Source organism: Salmo salar, chromosome ssa09, assembly GCF_905237065.1.
Source record: "Salmo salar chromosome ssa09, Ssal_v3.1, whole genome shotgun sequence".
Taxonomy (NCBI): Eukaryota; Metazoa; Chordata; class Actinopteri; order Salmoniformes; family Salmonidae; genus Salmo; species Salmo salar.
In genome coordinates, this window is record NC_059450.1 from 81,928,589 (window position 1) to 81,955,880 (window position 27,292).

At 42.7% G+C, this 27,292-nt stretch overlaps 1 protein-coding gene across 2 annotated transcripts in view; it reads left to right on the forward strand.

The window, feature by feature from the left end:
* Positions 1-27,292, forward strand: part of snx25 (sorting nexin 25) — a 51,378-nt gene that overhangs the window by 13,890 nt on the left and 10,196 nt on the right. For both annotated transcript variants that reach the window (XM_014212787.2, XM_014212788.2), the window contains exons 5-12: positions 1,716-1,902; positions 10,916-10,986; positions 12,155-12,345; positions 17,633-17,764; positions 17,932-18,207; positions 19,120-19,284; positions 21,480-21,611; positions 27,010-27,150. In XM_014212787.2, the coding sequence (XP_014068262.1) occupies positions 1,716-1,902; positions 10,916-10,986; positions 12,155-12,345; positions 17,633-17,764; positions 17,932-18,207; positions 19,120-19,284; positions 21,480-21,611; positions 27,010-27,150 (1,295 nt within the window). The remainder of the gene's footprint in view (positions 1-1,715; positions 1,903-10,915; positions 10,987-12,154; positions 12,346-17,632; positions 17,765-17,931; positions 18,208-19,119; positions 19,285-21,479; positions 21,612-27,009; positions 27,151-27,292) is intronic.

The window sequence follows — 27,292 nt, forward strand, 5'->3', positions numbered from 1 at the left end:
TTGGGGGGGCATTTGTTCATATTTTGTAATTTGTTTATTTGATTTGATCTCACAACAAAGTAATGCGATTTGAGGATAGATTTGATTTCTTGAACAATGGGCCGTTGTTTTCTAACTGAGCTCAACCTGAGGCCAGGCTGTAGTACTTCTATGGGTTTCCATGGAGGACTGACTGGGTGGAGAGAGGTGGGCCTCCCAAATGGCACCCTATTTCCAATGTAGTGCACTACTTTTGAACAGGGCATTGTTCAAAAGTAGTGTACTCTGTAGGAAACGGGGTGCCATTTGGGACACAACCAGAGAGGGTGAAGTCTGGGGAAATGTACTGCCCTCAGTACCAAGGCTGGGTGCTGCCTGGAGTGGCCAGTCTCTGATTCCATTTGCCAGAGATTATCTATGAAATCGCCATTAGAAAGCCATTCCACCAGCTATGTGTGAGGAATCTGATAGTTTGCTTTGCATCACAGCAGCACAGCGCTCGGAAATGTTTGAAGTCACACATAAAGCATATCAGATCTTTCAGTGTTTGGCTGAAAAACCTGTGAAATGGAATAGAATCCAGCCCTCTAAGCCACACACTCAAATGCTCCCAACACACATCAGCAAAGCTTTCGTCTAGTGCACAACGTCTAGCTCGGTGCAGATGCCTGCTCTCAGTATTAATCAGAAGCAAGCAAAAACACAGGGATGTCTGCAGCTCTTTCCGCTCTAAATATTAGGGCCTTGAAGGAAATATGTGGGGGGGGTGTAGCAGCAAGAGTGGAGGATGAGGGGAGTGGTTCTTGTACCAGCCCATAGACCCCCCCCCCGGTGCTGTAGCCATCCAACCAGCTGTCAGAATGATGAAACCCCTGAGGCACCCTATTCTATACATCAGGGTTTCCCAAACTCCATGACCCCATGTTTTGTTTTTTGCCCTAGCGCTACACAGCTGATTCAAATAATCAAAGCTTAATTATGAGTTGATTATTTGAATCACTTCTGTAGTGTTAGGGCAAAAACCAAAATGTGCGCCCAGGTGGGGCCCCAGGACCCAGTTTGGGAAACCCTGCTCTACAAAGTGCACTCCTTATGGGCCCTGGTCAAAAGCAATGCATTATATATTGAAAAGGGAGCCATTTTGGACATAGCCCTGGCCTACTGCCTGCCAGCCTCAGCTTTTACCAGTTCAGCTGTTTACGGCTTCTTGTGTAAGCATGTATGAGTCACCCCTTCCCTTATAAAACATTTATCTCCTCCATAAAAATGAAATGTGAAGAAGCCCACTAAGAGCCAGTGACATCTGAAGGCAGCCCAGAAATGCCACACTATAAGCCTGTTTTCTACTGTGTGTGTGTGTGTGTCTAAATGAATAAGCTGGAGCATGCCACACTATAAGCCTGTTTTCTACTGTGTGTGTGTGTGTGTCTAAATGAATAAGCTGGAGCATGCCACACTATAAGCCTGTTTTCTACTGTGTGTGTGTGTGTGTGTCTAAATGAATAAGCTGGAGCATGCCACACTATAAGCCTGTTTTCTACTGTGTGTGTGTGTGTCTAAATGAATAAGCTGGAGCATGCCACACTATAAGCCTGTTTTCTACTGTGTGTGTGTGTGTCTAAATGAATAAGCTGGAGCATGCCACACTATAAGCCTGTTTTCTACTGTGTGTGTGTCTAAATGAATAAGCTGGAGCATGCCACACTATAAGCCTGTTTTTTACTGTGTGTGTGCAGTGCTGAAGCCGCTGGTGGAGGTGCTGAGTGACCCAGACTTCCTGAACCTCATGCTGCTGTCTCAGCTGGAGCACCGCGAGCAGCTCAACGAGCACCACAAGAAGGCCTATACCTACGCCCCGTCGTACGAGGAGTTCATCAAGCTCATCAGCTCCTCCTCAGACATCGACTTCCTCAAACAGCTCAGGTACAGACAGAGCAGCCTAACCCTAGTCCTACTAGTGCTTCTGCGTGCGGGTCGTCTGTGTGTCCATGTCCTGACTGACACAGAAGATCTCCAGTTTTCTCATTAGCCATGCCGACACGTACACCTCAACCACTCTGTCCATGTCATACCAACACGTCACACCGTCTCTCCCCTTTAGTGCTGAGAGATGAGTGCTTTTTGTAGCCCGTCGGGTTTTGATTCGGTTTAAAAAATATATATATATATATATATATATATATATATATATAAGTGTTTTAAACAATACATGCATTATGTAGGTTCAATGCTGTAACAGCACAAAACAAGATGGTAGTGAGTGACTGCGCTTTACTATCACTTATTAGGCTCTAACCATCATTTATTCACATTACTTTAATAAAATATTTCAGTTGTGTATGTTATTTTATTCCAAGTCATCATCTCATCTCTGCTCAGGCAGTATCAGCCAGACAGCCTTTTATCTCAGTGCTCCCAAAAGAGTCATCAATAGAGTCATCCTGGCTAGCTGCCTGCTGTCTGACAATCACTATTTCAGTAGTACTTCAAAGTAGATAAGTCATACTTTTTAAAACTGCTAAATAACAACTATCAATCAATTAGATGTATTGTCGGGTAGAGATGCCTAACAACCGCTCTCTATCCGTATCTATCTTTCTTCCTCTGTCTGCCAGCCCCACGGGCATGCTTGCCCAGCAAGAACCAATGAGAACAGGCAGCTATAGGCACAATGGATTCTGGTCATTGTAGTTAATTACCATGTTTTCTGCTCTTAACTATGATGAGTTGGACAACATGTCCCAGAGAGATCTCTCTAGAGAAAAGGCGCATTGAGCGCACAGAAAAAAGGCCAAACTAAATGGAATTCAAATAATTGAACCGACTTCAGTCAATTAGTTATTAAAAAACCTCTATCATTTAATCGCTGAGCATTACTCACCTTAAGCCACCCTGAGTGACAAACCTGTGTGTTTGTGAGCCTCTCTGTACCTGCTTCTGTGTCCTGAAGAATAGATAGCTCTCCTGTCTGACAGCCTCATTCGTGATTTTCTCTCCCCTTGTCACTGCCCTGTGTTTCTCTGTCATTGACATGCATCGCAGCTTTTCATGAAATGACACTAGGACCCAAACAATCCCTGGCTGCTGCCTCTGATCAGGGTGCTTTACCTCTTGGTGTTGGGCCGTGCTGTGTTCAGCTCTCCTGCAGGCTACAGTCATTACTCCCTCCCTCTCTCCCTCCAGTGCCACACTCTTATGAGCCATGCCAACCTGACGAAGATCCTTGTAGGATCTAAACATTGTTTGTTAGTGAATAAAGGTACGTGGTGGAGCTTGTGAGTGTGCAGACTTTATTAAGTCAGCCTGTAGACCTAACACCACGACGCTGACTGGGTCAGCCTGTAGACCTAACACCACGACGCTGACTGGGTCAGCCTGTAGACCTAACACCACGACGCTGACTGGGTCAGCCTGTAGACCTAACACCACGACGCTGACTGGGTCAGCCTGTAGACCTAGCAGGTGTTCCTAATGTTTTGTACACTCGGTGTACGTACATACACTACCGTTCAAAGGTTTGGGGCCACTTATAAATGTCCTTGTTTTTGAAAGAAAAGCACTCTTTTTATTTTAATTTTTTTTTTTTTTTTTTTGTCCATTTAAAATAACGTCAAATTGATCAGAAATACAGTGTAGACATTGTTAATGTTGTAAATGACTATTGTAGCTGGAAACGGCAGATTTTTTTTTATGGAATATCTACATAGGTGTACAGAGGCCCATTATCAGCAACCATCACTCCTGTGTTCCAATGGCACGTTGTTCACTAATCCAAGTTTATCATTTTAAAACGATAATTGATCATTTAGAAAACCCTTTTGCAATTATGTTAGCACAGCTGAAATGGTTGTTCTGATTTAAAGAAGCAATAAAAGTGGCCTACTTTAGACTAGTTGAGTATCTGGAGCATCAGCATTTATGGTTTCGATTACAGGCTCAAAATGGCCAGAAACAAATAACTTTCTTCTGAAACTCGTCAGTCTATTCTTGTTCTGAGAAATGATGGCTATTCCATGCGAGAAATTGCAAAGAAACTGAAGATCTTGTACAACGCTGTGTACTACTCCCTTCACAGAACAGCGCAAACTGGCTCTAACCAGAATAGAAAGCGGAGTGGGAGGCCCCGGTGCACAACTGAGTAAGAGGACAAGTACATTAGAGTGTCTAGTTTGAGAAACAGTTGCCTCACAAGTCCTCAACTGGCAGCTTCATTAAATAGTACCCGCAAAACACCAGTCTCAACGTCAACAGTGAAGAGGCGACTCCGGGATGCTGGCCTTCTAGGCAGAGTTGCAAAGAAAAAGCCATATCTCAGACTGGCCAATAAAAAGAAAAGATTAAGATGGGCGAAAGAACAGACACTGGACAGAGGGACTCTGTCCTGCTTGATTTTTGCTCTGACGTGCACTGTCAACTGTGGGATTTTATAAAGACAGGTGTGTGCCTTTCTACAGGTTGACTCCAAGTTGTAGAAACATCTTAAGGATGATCAATGGAAACAGGATACACCTCAGCTCAATTTCAAGTCTCAAAGCAAAGGGTTTGAATACTTACGTAAATAAGGTGTTTTTGTTGTATTTCTATACATTTGCAAAAATGTCTGAACCTGTTTTTCGCTTTGTCATTATGGGGTATTGTGTGTAGATTTGACGAGGACATATTTTTTTAATCGATTTTAGAATAAGGCTGTACCGTAACAAAAAGATAAGAGGTCTGAATACTGTCTGGCCCATACACCGGTTAAATCATTATTTTTAAGCCTTGAGACAATTTGAGAGCTATATTGTATGTGTGCCATTCAGAGGGTGAATGGGCCAGACAAAATATTTAAGTGCCTTTTGAACAGAGTATGGTAGAAGGTGCCAGGCGCACTGGTTTGTAATCAAGAACTGCAATGCTGCTGAGTTTTTCACACTCGCACACGGGAAACTTATCAAGAAGGGTCCACCACCCAAATGACAACCAGCCAACTTGACACAACTGTGGGAAGTATTGTAGTCAACATGGGCCAGCATCCCTGTGGAACACTTTCGACACCTTGTAGAGTCCATGTCCCGACGAATTGAGGCTGTTCTGAGGGCAAACGGGTGGGTGAAGCTCAATATTAGGAAGGTGTTCCTGATGTTTTATACACTCAGTGTACATGCATACATACAGTGCCTTCAGAAAGTATTCATGCCGCTTGACTTATTCCAGATTTTGTTACAGCCTGAATTCAAGTTTTATTAAAGCACTTCTCACCCATTTACACATAATACTCCATGATAAAGAAGTGTAAGTATTCACACCCCTTTTCTATGACACTTCAAATTGAGCTCAGGTGCATCTAATACATTTTTTAAAATCATCCTTGATGTCGCTGCAACTGAATTGGAGTCCACCTGTGACCAATTAAATTGTTTGGACATGATTAAGAAAGGAACACACCGGTCTACACAAGGTCCCACAGTTGACAGTGCATGTCAGAGTAAAAACTAGACCATGAAGTCCAAGAAACTGTCCGTAGTTCTGAGAGAATTGTGATGAGGCATATATCTGGGGAAGGTTTTAAAATAATTTGTAAAGTGTTGAACGTTTCCAAGAGCATGGTCTCCATCATTGGGAAATTGAAAAAAGAAATATGGAACTACCCAAACTCTGACTAGAGCTGGCCGTCTGACCAAACTGAGCAACCGGGCAATAAGACCTTGGTCAGGGATGTGACCAAGAACCCAATGACCACTCTGACAGAACTAAAGAGTTCCTTGGCTGAGAGACCTGCCAGAAGGACAACAGTCTCCACAGCACTGCACGTGACCGCTGCTCCCCATCTAACTTAACAGAGCTTGAGAAAATATGCAATGAAGAATGGGGGAAAATCCAGACATACCCAAGGCGACTCAAAGCTTATACAGACATACCCAAGGCGACTCAAAGCTGTAATCACCACCAAAGGTATTCTACAAAGTATTGACTCTGGTGTGAATACTTATGCAAATGATTTTTGTATTTGATTTTAATTAAGTTTGCAAACATTTCTAAACATGTTTTTACTTTGTCATAATGGGGTGTTGTGTGTAGATGGGTGAGAAAAAAATCTATTGAATCCATGTTGAATTCAGGCTATAATACAAGATGTGGAACAAGTCAAGGGGTATAAATACTTTCTGAAGGCACTGTGCATGCAGCTGGTGTTCAGCCTGCCGTGTGCCTGACGATCAGAAACTGCGTTAGAGGACGGCTGAATGCATCCCAAATGGCACCCTATTCCCTATAGTGCGCTACTTTTGACCAGAGCCCTATGGTAGTGAACTATATAGGGATCAGGGTGCCATTTGGGATGCAACCATTGAATGCCCTGTAGTTACTAGTGTATGATGAATCAGCAAAGCATCTTATAATACCAGATCCATCGCAACTGTGGATCAGTCCAATCTTTCTGTATGGCACTCTCAAAGGCAACGGTTTCATACGCTTTAATTGTTAAAACCAGTCATGTTCTCCACATCGATCAAAAGATAGACCCTTTTGTATTTTTTTCATTGCTAATTTGAAGCTATATTGATCCAACTGTAAACAATTTTTTTCTTAAGCTCTCTGAGCCTTGGCAATGTTCCCTTGTATTAAGCATCTGGCTAAAATGTTGCAAGGACATTATCTAAGTATGACTCTTATGTATCTACTGTTGATAGTCTGTTTACCAGAGGTGTCTGATCTGATTCTCAGTTACGGAAAACATTTTGGCTGAAGTGTTTGTTCTCTTGCCGTGTCCAACAGTTAAAACCTGTGGATTTACTTTTTAGGCATTTAAGAGGCTCTTATCAGAGTCGACTTACAGGAGCAATTAGGGTTAAGTGCGTTGCATAAGGGCACATTGACAGATTTTTTACCTAGTCGACTCAGGGATTCGAACCAGCAACCTTTATGTTACTGGCCCAACGCTCTTAACTGCTAGGCTACCTGCCGGATATAAGGCTTTTCACTTGCGAGATAATTGCAGTATCCAGACAGCTAAATGAGCTAGCTTAGCATGGTAGATGTAACCATAGTTAAGCCCACTGATGACGAAGACCTCTAGCTTAAATTACACCGAACCTGCCCTGTCCGTATACCTTAATGCTGGGTTTCCATGGGAACTGAGCTTCAGTAAGATGACATGTACTGTAGCAGAGCACTTTATCAGGGAATCAAGAACAGGCTTTTATATCAGTATAACAGGTCTCTAAAACAGGGGTGTTTTATATCACTGTAACGGGGGTTTTATATCACTGTAACAGGGGTTTATATCACTAACAGGTCTTTAAAATGGGGGGGTTTTATATCACTGTAATGGGGTTTTTATCACTGTAACAGGTCTCTAAAACACGGGGGTTTTATATCACTGTAACGGGGGTTTTATATCACTGTAACGGGGGTTTTATATCACTAACGGGGATTTATATCACTAACAGGGGGGGGTTTATATCACTGTAACGGGGGTTTTATATCAGTATAACAGGTCTCTAAAACAGGGGTGTTTTATATCACTGTAACGGGGGTTTTATATCACTGTAACGGAGGTTTTATATCACTGTAACGGGGGTTTTATATCACTGTAACGGGGGTTTTATATCACTAACGGGGGTTTATATCACTAACAGGTCTCTAAAATGGGGGGGGTTTATATCACTGTAACGGGGGTTTTATATCAGTATAACAGGTCTCTAAAACAGGGGTGTTTTATATCACTGTAACGGGGGTTTTATATCACTGTAACAGGGGTTTATATCACTAACAGGTCTTTAAAATGGGGGGGTTTTATATCACTGTAATGGGGTTTTTATATCACTGTAACAGGTCTCTAAAACACGGGGGTTTTATATCACTGTAACGGGGGTTTTATATCACTAACGGGGATTTATATCACTAACAGGTCTCTAAAATGGGGGGGGTTTTATATCACTGTAACGGGGGTTTTATATCACTGTAACGGGGTTTTTATATCACTGTAACAGGTCTCTAAAACACGGGGTTTTATATCACTGTAACGGGGGTTTATATCACTAACAGGTCTCTAAAATGGGGGGTTTTATATCACTGTAACGGGGGTTTTATATCACTGTAACGGGGGTTTTATATCACTAACGGGGGTTTATATCACTAACAGGTCTTTAAAATGGGGGGTTTTTATATCACTGTAACGGGGGTTTATATCACTAACAGGTCTCTAAAACACGGGGGTTTTATATCACTGTAACGGGGGTTTTATATCACTGTAACGGGGGTTTTATATCACTGTAACGGGGGTTTTATATCACTGTAACGGGGGTTTTATATCACTGTAACGGGGGGGTTTTATATCACTAACAGGGGTTTTATATCACTAACAGGTCTCTAAAATGGGGGGTTTATATCACTGTAACAGGGGGTTTTATATCACTAACAGGTCTCTAAAACGGGGGTTTTATATCACTGTAACAGGGGGGTTTTATATCACTAACAGGTCTCTAAAACGGGGGTTTTATATCACTGTAACAGGGGGGTTTTATATCACTAACAGGTCTCTAAAACGGGGGTTTTATATCACTAACATTTTTTTTTTTTTTTATATCACTGTTAACGGGGGGGGTTTTATATCACTGTAATAGATCTCTAAAACAGGGGGGTTTTATATCACAATTTTTTTATTTATTGTCCAAGTGTTTTAATGGCCTTGATTGTTTATTCAAATATGTAATACAAATCTCAACTTCTTTTGGTTATGTTTTATACCGCTATAATGCTCCAGGGCTAATTTTGTTAACATTTTGGCATGTTTTTATAGAATTGGAAAATAAAACATTTATAAAGCTGACATCCCTTATCACTACAACATGTCTCTAAAACAGGGGTGTTTATATCACTGTAATACACAACAAATACTTCAATTGTTTAAGCATATGTTGCAGAACAGTGAATATTGACAAAACATTGCTCTTAAATGGGTCAGGGGTTAGCCAACATACTCAAAACAGACATATTTTCAAGTTCAATGCAAACATTTATAAAATAAGGTAAATGATTCATTTAAATCAGCCTATTCCCTATATAGTGCACTACTTTTGACAAGAGACATGGGCCCTGGTTAAATGTAGTTTACTATATAGGGAATAGTGTTCCCATACAGGCAGTGGTTGATGATGCCTTCACTGACTATTTTGTGCTGTATTGTGTCAATACCCCGTAATTACAAATCAAAAACTGTTTTTTAGAAATTTTAGCTAATGTATTAAGTGATTACAGCCTTGAGTCCTCTTGGGTATGATGCTACAAGCTTGGCACACCTGTATTTGGGGAGTTTCTCCCATTCTTCTCTGCAGATTCTCTCATGCTCTGTCAGCTTGGATGGGGAGTGTTGCTGCACAGTTATTTTCAGGTCTCGCCAGAGATGTTCAAGTCCGGGCTCTGGCTGGGCCACTCAAGGACGCCCCAGTCTGAGGTCCTGAGTCCTCTGGAGCAGGTTTTCATCAAGGTTCTCTCTGTACTTTGCTCCGTTCATCTTTCCCTCGATCCTGACTAGTCTCCCAGTCCCTGCTGATGGAAAAACATCCCCACAGCATGGTGCTTCCACCACCATGCTTCACCGTAGGGGTGGTGCCAGCTTTCCTCCAGACGTGACGCGTGACATGGAAGGTTCTCCTATTTCCACAGAGAAACTCTAGAGCTCTGTCAGAGTGGCCACTGGGTTCTTGATCACCTCCCTGACCAAAGCCCTTCTCCCCCAATTGCTCAGTTTGCCTGGGCGGTCAGAATCTTGGTGATTCCAAAGGAAGAATCTTGGTGGTTCCAAACTTCCTCCAGTTAAGAATGATGGAGGCCACTGTGTTCTTGGGACCTTCAGTGCTGCAGAAGTCTTTTGGTACCCTTCCCCATATCTGTGCCTCGACACAATCCTCTCTCAGAGCTCTACGGACAATTCCTTCGATCTCATGGCTTGGTTTTTGCTCTTTTTATGCAATATCATCTGTGGGACCTTTTATATAGACAGATGTGTGCCTTTCCAAATCATATCCAATCCATTTGAATTTACCACAGGTGGACTCCTGTTGTAGAAACAGATGAAGGATGATCAATAGAAACAGGGTGCACCTGAGCTCAATTTCGAGTTTCATAGCAAAGGGAATGATGTAAATAAGGTATTTCTAAAAACCTGTTTTTGCTTTGTCATTATGGGGTAATGTGCATAGATTGAGAAATGTTTTATTTAATCAATTTTAGAATAAGGCTGTAACGGAACAAAATGTGGAAAAAGTCAAGGGGTCTGAATACTTTCTGAATGCACTGTATGTATGAAGCACTATGTCTAATGCTCTATGTAATGTTAGTGACGTGTTGCATGTGTGTCTACATCAGTCTTAAGATGACATGCTGTATGACGCAAATATTATTTCCTAATGGATACAATGGTTATCATCCCAAACATCATATTTACCCATAGCCAAGGTCACATGGCCTTGAACTACCATCTGCATTACTTGTAGTTGACTGCAATGAGGTAATTACATGCAAACCAGTCTGTCTGTGAGTGCCGGAGGGAGCAATATTCCATGCTAAATATTCAACACCATTCTATGGGGCCCTGCCGTCTCTTGCATTTATTTGACGTCTCTGGTCATTTGAGGCGAGGCATGGTATGAGGCAGTGAGAACGCAAAATGATTGCAATTGGTGTCATCTCCACTTGGTTGGAGTCATCGTTTCATTGGCACTTAAATGGCTTATTTCACCTGTAATTGGGATGTGAAATTCAAACTAAATGTTCTCTGAACCACCATGGCTTTCCTACCTTCTGATACTTAACCATACATTACATACATCTTACTGTTGTGACGTCCTGTTTTCAATTATACTAATGGTACGGTAGTCCAGCTGAAACAACTCCTTTTTGTTCTTTCCGTCTCTTGTCCCTTCCTAACTTCTTCCTCTCTCTCCTTCTGTAGGTACCAGATCGTGGTGGAGATCATTCAGGCCACCACTATCAGCAGCCTCCCCCAGCTGAAGAAACAGAAAGGTATGCCATGAACAACTCCTCCACTGCCTCTTGTGAACAACCTTTAGCTACAGGCTGTGTTCTAGACCGTATTCACAAAGCGTCAAGAGTAGGAGTGCTGATCTAGGATCAGGTCCCCCCCTGTCCATGTAATCTTATTTAATGTGAACTAAAAAGGAAAACTGATTCTAGATCAGCACTCCTACTCTGAGATGCTTTATGCGTACGGGTCCAGGCCTATAACATCTCTGACATCAATGGAGTTTGATGTTGCATCTATGACTAAGAGCTATGATTGACAGCTGGGCAGTTACCAAGGCGTCGTCACAGTGATTACCCAGAGAAATTAACCGGAAATTTCCCATGAGGCAAAGGTTCTTTATGAGCCAGTGAATGCATTAAAATGTTTCTCTCTCAGCAAGCTGCGACACTTTAATATTCTCTCTTTCTCAGCGAGCTGCGATGGGCAGTGGACTGGAAACTGACAGGCTAGAAGCTAAATGTCATTCACTGACTGATCTCTCACACAGCAGAAAGGAGAGGCTGCCGTTGTCAGTCTTCACCTTTTCTCATGAATTGAGCGATACGATTCAGAGAAAGAGGGGGGATGATTTGTATGTGATGAATGAGAAAGACATTGTGGCAACTCCAATGTGAGCTAAGAGCTGTTCACTTGATCCTCTGTCTCACCCCATCTGCCTCCCAGCCAGGCTTTCATTACCTCTGTACAGGGGGGAAATTGAGTTATGTTTGGAGAAGGGCAGATGATGTTTCCTCCACAACGTAGTGCGTCATGTTCTCATTCACCCTCCTCTGGTCCATCCAGAGACGTCATGTTGAAAATGGATGTAACATGAGTTGTCTGAATCATCCTAACACAGTAATGGGGATGGTGTGGAACTCAATAGTGTCAATTTGTCTGAAGGATTCATGTCCCATCTCCTGTCTGTCTGAGACCTGCAGGGTTCTCTTGTTCTCTGTCTGAGGGAGCTAGTTTTATTGGTCTCAATACAAGGTTGATAAAGAATCTATTCTCTCATCACTATGTGAAGGGCTGTGTCTTTGGTGTTCGCTTTGATTAACCTATCAAATCTTTGGATTAAAGTGTCTGTGTCCTCGGTGGTGGTGGTATTTAACTGGTCAACCGTATAAATATACTAAGATGTCCTCCAACAACTCGTCCCTACAGACAGTAAAGGGAAGGAGACTGCAGCCATGAAGGCTGACCTGCTCAGAGCACGCAACATGAAGCGCTACATCAACCAGCTGACTGTGGCCAAGAAGCAGTGTGAAAAACGCATCCGTCTCCTGGGGGGCCCCAACTACGAACAGCAGGAGGAGGGCTGCACGGACGAGGGAGAGGGACCCCAGAGTCAGAGGGTATGACTACACACACACAGTGCCCAGTGTTGATGTTTGGCTGGGGTTTATGTCAGTCTGTCTGCAGTCCTTCTGCTCTAAACCCTCTAAATCTAAAAAATCCTCAACTCTCTAATCACAAAAAAATGATATTGCTACGTGCGCTGAATACAACAGGTATAGACCTTATGGTGAAATGCTTACTTACAACCCCTTAACAAAGTTTTTTTTAAAAAGCAACACAATAAAATAACAGTAACGAGGCTATTTACAGGGAGTACCGAGTCAGTGTACAGGTTAGTCGAGGTAATATGTACATGTAGGTAGGGGTGCATAGATAATAAACAAAGAGTAGCAGCAGTGTAAAAAAAAAGGGGGGGGGGGTCAATGATAATAGTCTGGGTAGCCATTTGATTAACTGTTCAGCAGTCTTAGAGCTTGGGGATAGAAGCTGATCAGAAGCCTTTTGGACCTAGACTTGGCGCTCCGGTACCCCTTGCCATGCGGTAGCAGAGAGAACTATCTATGACTAGGGTGGCTGGAGTCTTTGGCAATTTTTAGGGCCTTCCTCTGACACCGCCTGGTATAGAGGTCCTAGATGGCAGGAAGCTTGGCCACAGTGATGTACTGAGCCGTACGCTCTACCCTCTGTAGTGCCTTGCGGTCGGATGCGGAGCAGTTGCCATACCAGGTGGTGACGCAACCAGTTAGGATGCTCTCAATGGTGCAGCTGTAGAACAGTATTCTCACCTATGTGTTCCTTTTGTCCAGGTGGGAAAGGGCAGTGTGGAGTGCAGTAGAGATTGTGTCATCTGTGGATGTGTCGGGGTGGTATGCTAATTGGAGTGGGTCTAGGGTTTCTGAGATAATGTTGTTGATGTGAGCCATGACCAGCCTTTCAAAGCACTTCATGGCTACAGACGTGAGTGCTACGGGTTGATAGTCATTTAAGCAGGTTACATTGGTGTTCTTGGGCACAGGGACTATGGTGGTCTGCTTGAAACATGTAGGTATTACAGACTCAGTCAGAGACCGTTTGAAAATGTCAGTGAAGACACTTGCCAGTTGGTCAGCCATGCTTGGAGTACACGTCCTGGTAATCCCTCTAAACCAGGCGTGTCAAACTCATTCCATGTAGTGTCGGCTGGTCTTTGATTTTTTTACTTTCAATTAAGAACTCGACAACCAGGTCTGGGGAGTTCCTTACTAATTTGTGACCTTACTTCATCAATCAAGTAGAAGGGAGGAGTGAAAACGTGCAGACAGTCGGCCCTCCGAGGAATGAGTTTGAGTCATGCTCTAAACACTCTAAACTCTGACAAAGTGCCAGTAGCAGATCAAATCCTGTTTTATCACACGGCAGAACAGCCAAGACGGCAGAACAGCCAAGACGGCAGAACAGCCAAGACGGCAGAACAGCCAAGACGGCAGAACAGCCAAGACGGCAGAACAGCCAAGACGGCAGAACAGCCATGTGTTTGTTTGACAGTGTAATATCTACAGCACACACATACACTGAGCCCTTTGGCATTTCACAGTGAGGACTGTGTTGACATGCCCAGAGGTTCCCTATAGAGGATAATTACAGCAGGGAGAGGAAGACCTTATTGCCTCCCAGTTCATTACATTAGTTCATATTGTAACTGTATTTGAGTGTCATTAAACATTACTTTGACTCCTTTGCAGTCCCAGATGACTGAGCTTTAATGAATGTGGGCCTGGCATTCCCTTATCTGGAGTTCAGTGACTGATCGGATGGGGCTCTGGTCAAAGTAGTGCACTATGTAGAAAATGGGGTGGCATTTGGGATGCAGTCTGTGTCAGCCCACCCTGAACACCCCGTTGGAACATTGGCCCATTAGTCCCGTAACGACATGATGGCTGAGCTCGCAATGTTTTTGACGAGCACAGTGTCTGTATCTGGCAGTGCTGAATAACCCCAGGTCTCCTCACCACATTGAGTGATGCTCCACTCTGTACATTTTTGTTGTCACCTTTAAATTGGCTGGCTAACCTTCAAATCAATGGCATTTATTGACTGGCTGCCACCCTATTCTGATTGAGGGGTTGAGTTAAATGCGGAAGACACATTTCAGTTGAATGCATTGATGTACAACTGACTAGGTATCCCCCTTTCCCTATTCCCTACATAGTGGACTACTTTTGACCTTAGCCCTGTGTTTAAAGGTAGTGACCTATATAGGCAATTGGGTGCCATTTGGGATGCAGAGTCTGCTGTACTCTGGGGCCAGTATACAGGGTCCCTATGGTCATGAAAATCCTGGAAAAGTCATGACATTTTACAATTGCGTTTTCCAGCCCTCAGTTTTGGAATTTTATTTGAAGTATTTGTTAATGTAATTTATTTAGGCACAGTTTAAAAATGTATTTTATCAATCAAATAAAAATCTACATATCGGCATGATGCTTTGGCGCATGTGTGTTTAAGCGCATCACTTGCATGTGTGCACTACGAGTGGGATGTTTCCCAAGGACAGAGAGACTGCAACAGGTAGGCCTATCCTGTAAAATATGATCGAGAACAAACTAATAACTAATTAGGTAGCCAATTCAAAACATATTGTACCCTCTAGTTAATTTGAGCTATTATTATTATCATGTTTTAATGTTTTTGTCATATCCCCAAAAACCTTCCACAGACACTCGCGACTAAGGCCATACAAAGTTGATTAACATTTTTGAATGATTCATATGATTCTTTTCAACTGTTCTTTTTGACGAAACAAAGGATTCACTTCGCCGTTGTATTAGTTGGGATTCAGTTCAATCGAATCATGCGTCCCAAAATATTAATTTGTGAATCGCAAACAGTAATTTTAGGGGAGGTTGTTTTTATGTATCCTTTTGAATTATGTCACTTCAACTTGTTTTGTAGATACTTCTAGTCGATTTAGGCATCCAATGTAAGGGACATTGCAACAGAATACATTGCTAGTCAGCCTGCAAAGTAAACGTATCTAAGACTATGGTAGAAAATTTTAAATTAAATTTTTTTTATTTAACCATTATTTAACTAGGCAAGTCAGTTAAGAACAAATTGTTATTTACAATGTAAGCCTACCAAAAGGCCTCCTGTGGGGATGGGGCCTGGGATAGAGATATATATATAACGTTTTAATACAATATAAATATAGGACAGAACACACATCACAACAAGAAAGAGAACAACAACATAGCAAGGTAGCAGCACAACTTGGTAGTAGCACAAAACATGGTACAAACATTATTGGGCACAGACAACAGCACAAAGGTCAAGAAGGTAGAGACAACAATACACCACACATAAGAGTAAGAGTGTCCATGATTGAGTCTTTGAATTAAGAGATTGAGATAAAATTGTCCAGTTTGAGTGTTTGTTGCAGCTCGTTCTAGCTGCAGCGAACTGAAAAGAGGGGCGACCCAGGGATGTGTGTGTTTTGGGGACCTTTAACAGAATGTGACTGGCAGAACGGGTGTTGTATGTGGAGGATGAGGGCTGCAGTAGAGATCTCCAGATTTACATTTACATTTTAGTAATTTAGCAGACGCTCTTATCCAGAGCGACTTATAGTAGTGAATGCATACATTTCATACATTTTCTTCCTCCGTACTGGTCCCCCGTGGGAAACGAACCCACAACCCTGGCGTTGCAAACACCATGCTCTACCAACTGAGCCACACGGGACCAGATAGGGGGGAGTGAGGCCTAAGAGGGTTTTATAAATAAGCATCAACCAGTGGGTCTTGTGACGGGTTTATAGAGGAGTATTGAGTGCAGTGATGTGTCCTATAAGGAGCATTGGTGGCAAATCTGATGGCCGAATGGTAAAGAACATCTAGCCGCTCGAGAGCACACTTGCCTGCTGAGTTATAAATTATGTCTCTGTAATCTAGGATGGTCATCTGAATCAGGGTTAGTTTGGCAGCTGGGGTGAAAGAGGAGCAATTACGATAAACCAAGTCTAGATTTAACTTTAGCCTACAGCTTTAATATGTGCTGAGAGAAGGACAGTGCACTGTCTAGCCATACTCCCAAGTACTTGTATGAGGTGACTACCTCAATCTCTCAACCCTCAGAGGTAGTAATCACACCGTGGGGAGAGGGTCATTCTTCTTACCAAACCACATGACCTTTTGTTTTGGAGGTGTTCAGAACAAGGTTAAGGGTAGAGAACTTGTTGGACACTAAGAAAGCTTTGTTGTAGAGCATTTAACACAAAATTTGGAGATGCCAGCTGAGTTTAAGACTGTATCATCTGCATATAAATGGATGAGAGAGCTTCCTACTGCCTGAGCTATGTTGTTGTGAATTGAGAAGAGCGTGGGGCCTAGGATTGAGCCTTGGGGTACTCCCCTGGTGACAGGCAGTGGCTGAGACAGCAGATTTTCTGACATTATACACTGCACTCTTTGAGCGCGTTAGTTAGCAAACCAGGCCAAAGACCCCTCGGAGACACCAATACTCCTTAGCCGGCCCACAAGAATGGAATGGTCTTCCGAATCAAAAGCTTTGGCCAAGTCAATAAATGGTCAGACAGCGACACATTCTTCCCTGCATTTAGCTGATATAGGGTGTAATCAGTTTCTATTGGACAACTTCAGGTATGTTTATCCCAGTTTCGCTCCATTTGCTTCCGTTTAAGAAACTTTTTCAACAGAATCGTTGGAATGAATACACCCCTGATCACACGTAAACACAGTTCACTTTTGTAGCAGCCACGTTGGATTCCTTTTTGCACCTATACACACTCCTCTCACCTTGTCCCTTCGCTTGTGGACTTCAAATAATGAAAATGTCTCTTGCTTCTCCATTTTGAGAAAAAATGAATTTGTTCAAAACTGTTGTCTTTCTCTCTGAGACAACTACTCACCACATTTTATGCGCTACAGTGCTAGCTAGCTGTAGCTTATGCTTTTCAGTACTAGATTCATTCTCTGATCCTTTTATTGGCTGGACAACATGTCAGTTCATGCTGCAAGAGCTCTGATAGGTTGGAGGACGTACTCCGGAAGTTGTCATAATTACTGTGTAAGTCTATGGAAGGGGGTGAGAACCATGAGCCTCCTATTTTTTTTATTGAAGTCAATGTACCCAGAGGAGGACGAAAGCTAGCTGTCGTCTGGCTACACCATGGCGCTACCCTACAGTGCTGTTGCAGCTACTGTAGCCCATCATTGCAAAATAGTGTGTTTAAATCAATTATTTGGTGACAAGATTATATTTAGTGTAGTTTTATCTAAAATGTTTGAGCAGGGCTGGATCAAAAGCCTCTATGTAAACCCCCTGTGTTCTGTCTGTTCACTGTAGATCCTCCAATTTGAAGAGATCATGTCTAACCCAGGGTTCCGGGAGCACTTCCGTGTCTACATGGAGCGAGTGGACAAGAGAGCTCTCATCAGCTTCTGGGAGCTAGTGGAGATGCTCAAGACTGCCAACAAGGTAAAGTTGTCACATCCTCCAAAAGCAAACGTTAAGCCAGTGTTAGTGACAACTGACATCATGTAAAATATCTCCGACAGGTAACATTACTCTGAGACTTGTGGTGAAACTGAATCTGTCTATTAAAGCTGAAAACCCAGTGCACATCCTGACTCGTTTTTTCCCAGAACGAGGTTCCCCAGCTGGTGGGGGAGATCTACCAGAACTTCTTTGTGGAGAGCAGGGAGATCCCGGTGGAGAAAGCCCTGTACAAGGAGATCCAGCAGACCCTGGTGGGGAACAAGGGCACGGACGTGTTCCACCGGATCCAGGGGGATGTGTATGAGACCATGAAGGAGCGCTACTACCCGTCCTTCCTGGTCTCTGACCTCTACGAGAGGCTCATCAGGAGAGAGGAGCAGCAGTGCAGCTCCCAGTCCAGCAGCGAGGACAAGGACGAAGGGGTAAGCTGGGAAGGGGACACACACTGGCGCAGATGTACACATACCAGCCAGCATATACGCCTGTGTGCTACAGTGTTGTCCGCAGAGTACCACAGTACGAGTCATAACCATAAAACCTAGCGGTCAAACAGGGAAATGGTTCCAATCATTTTTTGCACCATAAATGTTTTCTATAGGGAATTTTAGAAACACTTCAAATAAGAGCTGTGTTTCATGTAGGCTTACCCTGGCGTGACGTTTTGATAACCGTGTTAATCTCTCTAGGACAAAGTGACTTATCAATACATTCACATGTATTTACCACCCAAAAATGAAATGCTAATTATCAGCTAATATGGCTATCATAAAGAACTACAAATGCCATAATGATCTGGACGAGACTGCCGAATTGAGGCAAAGTTAAAAAAATATATATCTGGATTAACTATCTAATGTTAGCTAAATTTAGTAATGAATAAATTGGGAACATTTCTTTAAATAGACAATTCTGTGAACTGTCTTGTGCAAGTTTTAAATTGACACAATAACTGTTAGCAAAGGTGTCAGCTAGAGAGGATGTGCAGGAGCTTGCAGGGATTTGTAGTTTTACGTGATGTCTACTCTGCTAATTTGCTATTTCGAATCTGAGAGTAAATACAGGTGAATATATTGATAAGTCACCTTGTCTGAGAGAGATTTACATGGTTATCAAAACGTCACGCCAGGGTGAGCCTACACAAAACACAGCCCTTTTTTTAAGTGTAAAGTCCCCTATGGGTAGAATTTGTGCTGGAAAAACAATTGGAACCATTTCCCTGTTTGACTGCTAGGTTTCTTGGGGTATTATGACACCTCCACTGTGGGGCTCTATTAGCATTGTGGCAAATTCATCCACGTATTATCACCATCATCTAAACCTCCACCTCTGCACAGCTCCAGGTTCTGGAGGGAGGGGAGGAGGCGCTGGACGAGGGCACTAAAGGCATCAATGAGCAGGCCAGCTACGCTGTCAACAAGCTGCGCCAGCTCTACGACAAGCTGGAGTACAAACGTCAGGCCCTGGGCTCCATCCAAAATGCCCCCAAGCCAGACAAAAAGGTATCCCACTACACCGTTCAGCTGCTATTGTTTCAATGCATGGTGAATGTGTTTTGGAAGGTGTGTTTTTATGAAATCTGATATTGAGTGTACCCTCAAGGTTGCATCCTCTCTATTTATGGTTACTTGACGAATACAAAAGCCCATCATTGACTGTGCTGCTGTCATTTACCTGCAGGCCAAGCACACTTTTTCTACCTCTCTGTCTGTGTGTTGGCATTCATAAAGAACCCATAAATTTTTCCCTGAAAGAATGTCTGCCCCTGCCTGTAAAACAAGCAGCCCTTGACAACTGACATTGATTGAACAGCCACCTTTAAATCAAATGTATTTGTCACATGCTTCATAAACAACATGTGTAGACTAACAATGAAATGCTTACTTACGGGTCCATCCCAACAATGCAGAGAGGGAAAAAAATAAAGATAAATAATATATCTTGTATTAAATCAAACTTTATTTGCCACATGCCCCGAATACAGCAAGCGTAGACTTTACCGTGAAATGCTTACTTACAAGCCCTTAACCAACAGTGCAGTTCAAGAACATATTTACCAAGTAGGCTAAAATAACAATAACAATAACGAGGCTATATACAGGGGGCACCGGTACCGAGTCAGTGTGCAGGGGTACAGGCTAGTTGAGGTAATCTGTACATGTAGGTGGGGGCGAAGTGACTATGCATAGGTAACAAACAAACAATGAGTAGCAGCAGTGTACGAGAGGGGGGATGTGTCAATGTAAATTGTCCGGTGGTGATTTTTATGAATTGTTCAGCAGTCTAATGGCTTGGGGGTAGAAGCTGTTGAGGAGCCTTTTGGTCCTAGACTTGGCGCTCTGGGACCGCTTACCGTGCGGTAGCAGAGAAAACAGTCTATGACTTGGGTGACTGGAGTCTGACAATTTTATGGGCTTTCCTCTGACACCGCCTATTATATAGGTCCTGGATGGCAGGAAGCTTGGCCCCAGTGATGTACTGGGCCGTTCGCACTACCCTCTGTGGTGCCTTACGGTCAGATGCCGAGCAGTTGCCATACCAGGCGGTGATGCAACCTGTCAGGATGCTCTCGATGGTGCAGCTGTAGAACCTTTTGAGGATCTGAGGACCCATGCCAAATCTTTTCAGTCTCCTGAGGGGGAAAAGTTTTTGTCGTGCCCTCTTCACAACTGTCTTGGTGTGTTTGGACCATGATAGTTCGTTGGTGATGTGGACACCAAGGAACTTGAAACTCTCGACCTGCTCCACTACAGACCCGTCGATGTTAATGGAGGCCTGTTCGACCCGGCCTTTTCCTGTAGTCCACGATCAGCTCCTTTGTCTTGCTCACATTGAGGGAGAAGTTGTTGTCCTGGCACCACACTGCCACTTCTCTGACCTCCTCCCTATAGGCCATCTCATCGTTGTCGGTGATCAGGCCTACAACTGTTTTGTCGTCAGCAAACTTAATGATAGTGTTGGAATCGTGTTTGGCCACGCTGTCGTGGGTCAACAGGGTATCTGGGAGGATGCTGTTGATGTGAGCCATGACCAGCCTTTCAAAGCACTTCATGGCTACTGAAGTGAGTGCCACGGCGGTAATCATTTAGGCAGGTAACCTCCGCTTCCTTGGGCACAGGGACTATGGTGGTCTGCTTGAAACATGTCTGTATTACAGACTCGGTCAGGGAGAGGTTGAAAATGTCAGTGAAGACACTTGACAGTTGGTCCGTGCATGCTTTGAGTAGATGTCCTGGTAATCCGTCTGGCCCAGCGGCTTTGTGAATGTTGACCTGTTTTAAAGATTTTGTTCACATCGGCTACCAAGAGCGTTATCACACAGTCATCCAGAACAGCTGGTGCTTTCGTGCATGCTTCAGTGTTGCTTGCCTCAAAACGAGCATAAAAGGCATTTAGCTCGTCTGGTAGGCTCGCGTCACTGGGCAACTCGAGTCTGGGTTTCCCTTTTGTAGTGCATAATAGTTTGCAAGTCCTGCCACATCCGATGAGCGTCAGTGCCGGTGTAGTAGGATTCAATCTTAATCCTGTATTGACGCTTTGCCTGTTTGATGGTTCGTCTGAGGGCATAGCGGGACTTCTTATAAGCGTCCGGATTAGTCTCCCGCTCCTTGGTACTGTGCATGAGACACAGTTGGTACTCTGTTTGGGTTAGATCCATCTTTTGAGGTGTGTGTGTGTGCGCGCTGTCCTCTCTCAGATTGTGTGTAAACTGAAGGAGGAGATTGGGGCCATGGAGAAGGAGCACAGTGACCTGCAGCTGCACATCTCCCGCACAGACTGGTGGTGTGAGAACTTGGGCTCCTGGAGGGCCCTCATCACAACAGCTGAGGTGAGTGAGACAAACACACACACAGCTCCATCCCAACTCTTAGTCATTGACTGTGTTCCAGTGATATGGCAGCAGTGAGCTCTCTGGTCTCCTGTGTCCAGGGCTCCAGTACCTCAGGCCAAACTCGAAACAGATAAAACCCTGATCTGAGAGCAACGAGCCAGAGAGAAATGATAGCATCTGCACCTTCCGGAACCTTTATTACACACCACACTAATGACAAAGCTTATGTCTAGTCTAGATGGATGAGAGAGAGGTAGGAGCTCAGACTGAGGAAGAAAATACAAAACTGAAAGGAGGGATAAAATGGTCCCAGTCATCATTTGTATGGTGTTATTGATTGGACTACAGATGTAGGATCTTAATTTGATCATCCGGTTGCAGAAGAACTGGCCTGCAATGCAGGAAATGTAAAACGTTTAGTGTATTTGAGGTTTAAAAAGGCTTCTGAAGTTTTTAATTTCCACTATGACATTTGAGACTTAATTTTTTTCCCCTTAGGAAAAAATATATGAACCCCTACAAAAATCTCCACGAATGATATTATTATTCACATTACCTGTTGCTGTAGGATTATTTTCCCGCTGTAGCAAACTGGCTCAAATATAAGGTCCTACATCTGTACATTGTATGAGATGAGATCGCCTTTTATCGCCTTCAAATCACATTGTATTTCTCACATGCGCCGAATACAACAGGTATACAACAACCTTACTGTGAAATCCTTACCAACAATGCAATTTTAAGAAGGTGAGAAACGTGCTAAAAGGAAAAATGGCAACACAATAAAATAACAATGACGAGGCTATATACAATTTAAGCTGTTCGGGTATGTGGAAGGACGAGGGCCTCATTTGCATATTACTCCTCACGCTTCATTTAGTCTGGGAGACACGCTTTGATTAATGCTTTGTCTGTTAATTGGCTGTGAAATGTCTAAACACAGGAGGACGGAAAGAACACCACTCTCCAAAGTTCACTCTGAACAATCCCCCTCCAAGGCCTAATGCTATGCTGCTAAGCTAATAGCCATGTCGGATTCTGCTCAGCCAAAAGCAAATTTGTGTTTGTAGTGACGTTCAATTAAGCATGGTAGTATTGTCTCCAATTCTTCATTATGGTAATGAGCTAGTCAGCCAACCTTTTAAAGATGTCCTTTAGTCAGAGTTAATTTGTTCTTATCATTGGAGTGTTTTCTTAGCATGCCCTCACTGATACAGTATATTAAATTGTATTTGTCACATGCGCCGAATACAACAGATGTACACCTTACAGTGAAATGCTTACTTACAAGCCCTTAAACAACAATGCCGTTTAAAAAATACAAAAATAATTAAGAATAACAAATAATTAAAGAGCAGCAGTAAAATGGCAATAGCGAGGCTATATACAGAGGGTACCGGTTACTCGAGGTAATATGTAGGTGGAGTTATTAAAGTGACCTATGCATAGATAATAAGAGTAGTATACTAATTGATACAGTGACTGTTCTTTAGGGATGGGAATTGCCTGGGACCTCAAGATACAACATTATCACCATACTTAGGTGCCGATACGATATGTATTGCGATTCTCCCGAAAGTGTGGAGGCGGCAGGTAACCTAGTTGTTAAGAGCGTTTGAATCACCAAGCCGGCAAGGTGGAAAAATCTGCCCTTGAAAGGCAGTTAGTCCCCAAAAACTCCGCCCCATCTCTGATTCAGAGGGTTTGGGTTAAATGCGAAAGATACATTTGGGTTGAATGCATTGTTGTGCAACTGACTAGGTATTCCCTTTCCCTTCACTATTCAATATGTATTGACAACTGACTAGCTATCCCCTCTCTCTTCACGATTCAATTTGTATTGACAACTGACTTGCTATCCCCTGTCCCGTCATAATTTCAATATGTATTGCGATTTGATACTGCTATTTCTAGTTCCAAACATGTTGCTCACTATATGTCGTCTGCAGAGAGACGAGAGCCATGATAAAAACAAGTTTTGATCGTCATCCAAAAACATGACAGACATTGGATGAGTATAAAATTGTAATATCTTCGGCTGTGAGTGATGGGGAAAAAATCTGCCTCACCTACAATTATTTGAATAACTCAATGGATGTTTTGTGCATTAAAGTGAGGACTAAAGTGTCTGATTGGGAATTTTCAAATCTGACATCTATGTGACAGTGTATGGAAATGGTGTTTCTTGGCTGGGCGTCAGTTAAACTGCAGTACCGAAGCAAAACTGTAGGAGCTTCTAGACCAGAACCCTGGCCCCTTGGTTCAGACAGATCCATCTCAGAGAGGCTCAGCTCATGAGTTACATGAGCAGAAGATTTTAATTTAGAATGGAAAATTAATATGTTTATGAAACAAATGTTGGTACATCGATTCGTTCTCTAATCAAATTGCATCTCACCGAATCGTTTCAAACTAAAACGTATCGTTCCTGTATTGGAGCTCATGTTTCTAGATATTTATCGAATCATCTTGAAAGGGAAAGATGCACATCACTAGAACACTGGTTCCCAACCTTTTCAACTGTGACACACCTTGATGTGATAAAAGATTCTCTGGTGCAATTTATTTGATTTTTTTTGAACATTTTATTTAACTAGGCAAGTCAACTTCTTTGGGATCGGTGTCCCTTCCACAGGACGGTTGAGCTAACGTAGGCTAATGCGATTAGCATGAGGTTGTAAGTAACAAGAAAATATCCCAGGACATAGACATATCTGATATTGGCAGAAAGCTTAAAGTCTTGTTAATCTAACTGCACTGTCCAATTTACAGTAGCTATTACAGTGAAAGAATACCATGCTATTGTTTGAGGAGAGTGCACAATTTTGAACATGAAAAGTTATTAATAAACAAATTAGGCACATTTGGGCAGTCTTGATACAATTTTTTTTAACAGAAATGCAATGGTTCATTGAATCAGTCTAACACTTTGCATATATACTGATGCCATCTAGTGGCCAAAATCTAATTTGCACCTGGGCTGTAATAATATATTACGACCTTTCTCTTGCATTTCAAAGAAGATGGTACAAAATAACTTTTTTTTTTTTTTTCTCTTTGTATTATCTTTTACCAGATCTATTGTGTTATATTCTACTACATTCCTTTCACATTTCCATAAACTTCCGTGTTTCCTTTCAAATGGTACCAAGAATATGCATATCCTTGCTTCAGGGTCTGAGCTACAGGCAGTTAGATTTGGGTATGTCATTTTAGGCGAAAATTGAAAAAAAATGGGCTAATCCTTAAGAGCGTCCCGCAAATATCCAATAGAAAGAAAAACATAAAATAGGTCTTACTTTTGAATGGAAAGGTCTAGAAATAAGCAGTTTTCTACTTTGTAAAGTTGGAAGCCACTCCGTTTGTTTCTATTGCAGAGGTTGGGGTACTGCTAACACTAATCCGAATTGCCTGTGCTAATGGAAAAGTAAAATTGTACAAATTACTTTACTCATGATGCACACCCCTCAAATGTAACAACAGCTGGAGCGCACCTGACTTGAAGCAACCATCCAGATGTAACCATGTGCCATTCAATGTATGATTTGATTTTCTTTCTGCACGGGTGTTTCTAAGTCAACCCAGCACACTGGTTCAAAAACCACTGCCCTAGAGAACAAGCTATAGGAGGAAAAATATTGGAGTTTTGGCTCAGGTACAGCCGACTAACGCTACCTACCAAAAAGTCTTGATTTTTTTTTTTCACATTTTGTTCAGTTAGACTTTTTCTAAAATGGATTACATGTGTTTTTTTTCTCATCAATCTACACACAATAGCCCAATAATGACAAAGCGAAAACATGTTTTTATACATTTTTGCCAATGTATTAAAAATATAAACATCTATTCAGACCGTTTACTATGAGACTCAGAATTGAACACCGGTGCATCCTGTTTCCATTGATCATCCTTGATGTTTCTAAACTTGATTGGAGTCCACCTGTGGTAAATTCAATTGGATTGCACATGATTTGGAAAGGCACACACCTGTCTGTATAAAGTCCCACAGTTGACCGTGCACATCAGAGCAAAAATCAAGCCATGAGGTCCCCTGCCCCCCCAAACAAAAATAAAAAGCACCATTCTGCACTAACTGTAATTTTTATTCTGACATTTGGAACAACACAAATAAATAATTATAACATTTAAAACTATGTAACAAAGACAAATAGAAACAGATTTGTGTTGATTTGGTACTCGAGCATCAATACATTACCCATCCCCCAACACTGTCAACCAAGAGTCAAGACTAAACCAATTCACCTTGGTGGTGTGCAGACTGGTTTTATATTATTCTTAACAATTTCGCACAAACCAGAAAAAAATGCAACAATATGTCTGTGAAACTACATATTCACAGTATTATGAATGAATTGTGGTTTATTTGGTAGAATTTCGTAGTGTGACTGATTTTTACTAGTACTGCATTAGTTGCATTAGTAGTGTACAAAGTTAGAGGTGCGCTATTTGATAGATTCCCTACCTCAGGCTTCCATTGGGGAGACCTGTGGTCAACCTACCCCGCCCCCTCGCCATCTCATACTTCTGAGTGGGAGACCTTCCCAGGAAGTAGCCTGCCTAGCTCACAAACTAGAAACAGGGCGCCCACTCCGACAAGGTTAATTGACCCACAGTCCCACATGGTGACATGATATTATTGACGTGACGTGCAAAGTACACCTTGCTTTCAGTACACCTTGCTCTCACCCTACTGTAACCATTGACCATTGTCTTGGAATTATTCTTACCATAAGATAGACTTTTAGATTTCTTTAATTATTACAATAATGGAGCATTAACGGTCACTCAATGGTGATTGTTGAAAGCCCAACGAGCAGAGTTGGGTTACAACCTTTATAGCAAAGTACATCCTCCTGAGTCTTCGTGACAAACAACAGATGTGTGGATTGGCTCTGGAGGTGAAGTTTTGTATGTCAGAAAGGAGTAACCCCCCAGCCAGATTGCATTTGCTGTGAAGACTGTTCTAATTGTATAGGATCCAGGGTTTGGCCCCAAAGACAAGGTTATTCTTATCAGCTGTGCGTACCGGAGACCTCTCCTCCCTGGTACCTCATAGTACACAAACACCAATTCATTCTTTGGAATGCAGGCTGTAGGTTTTTTCACCAAGACATCATAAATCAATTGCCAGTGCCAAGCCCCAGAGGCCCAACTCCACAGATGAGAGAGTACTGAGAAACCTTATTCGATGCATAAACAATATTAAAACATAATCTTGTAATTTTCTACCATACCACACTCTGACCACTTGGTCTCACTCTACTGTAGCCATTGACCATACTCTCTGACCATGTTGTGACTCTGTGTCCACAACTCATTCTTTGCAGTGAAATAAAGGGAAATGATTCCCACTGTGCCCCCTATCCCCCACCAGGCAGTAGAGGAGAATGGAGAGCAGATGCCTTGCTACTGCGTCTCAGTGAGCCTGCTGGAGGGAGATGACTCTAAGAACAGCCGCTGGAGCGTCACCAGGAAGCTCATAGAGTTCCAGGCCCTGCACCGAAAACTGACTGAGGTAAAGGATCCTCCATGCTAATGTTGCTGCCTGCCTAGCTAGCGTCTCTGACTCACCCTCTGTCTGTCCCCCAACAGCCTTTTAATTACCACAGTCCTGCATTGCTACATCACAGCTGTTTGTTTCAAATATCACTGCCTGC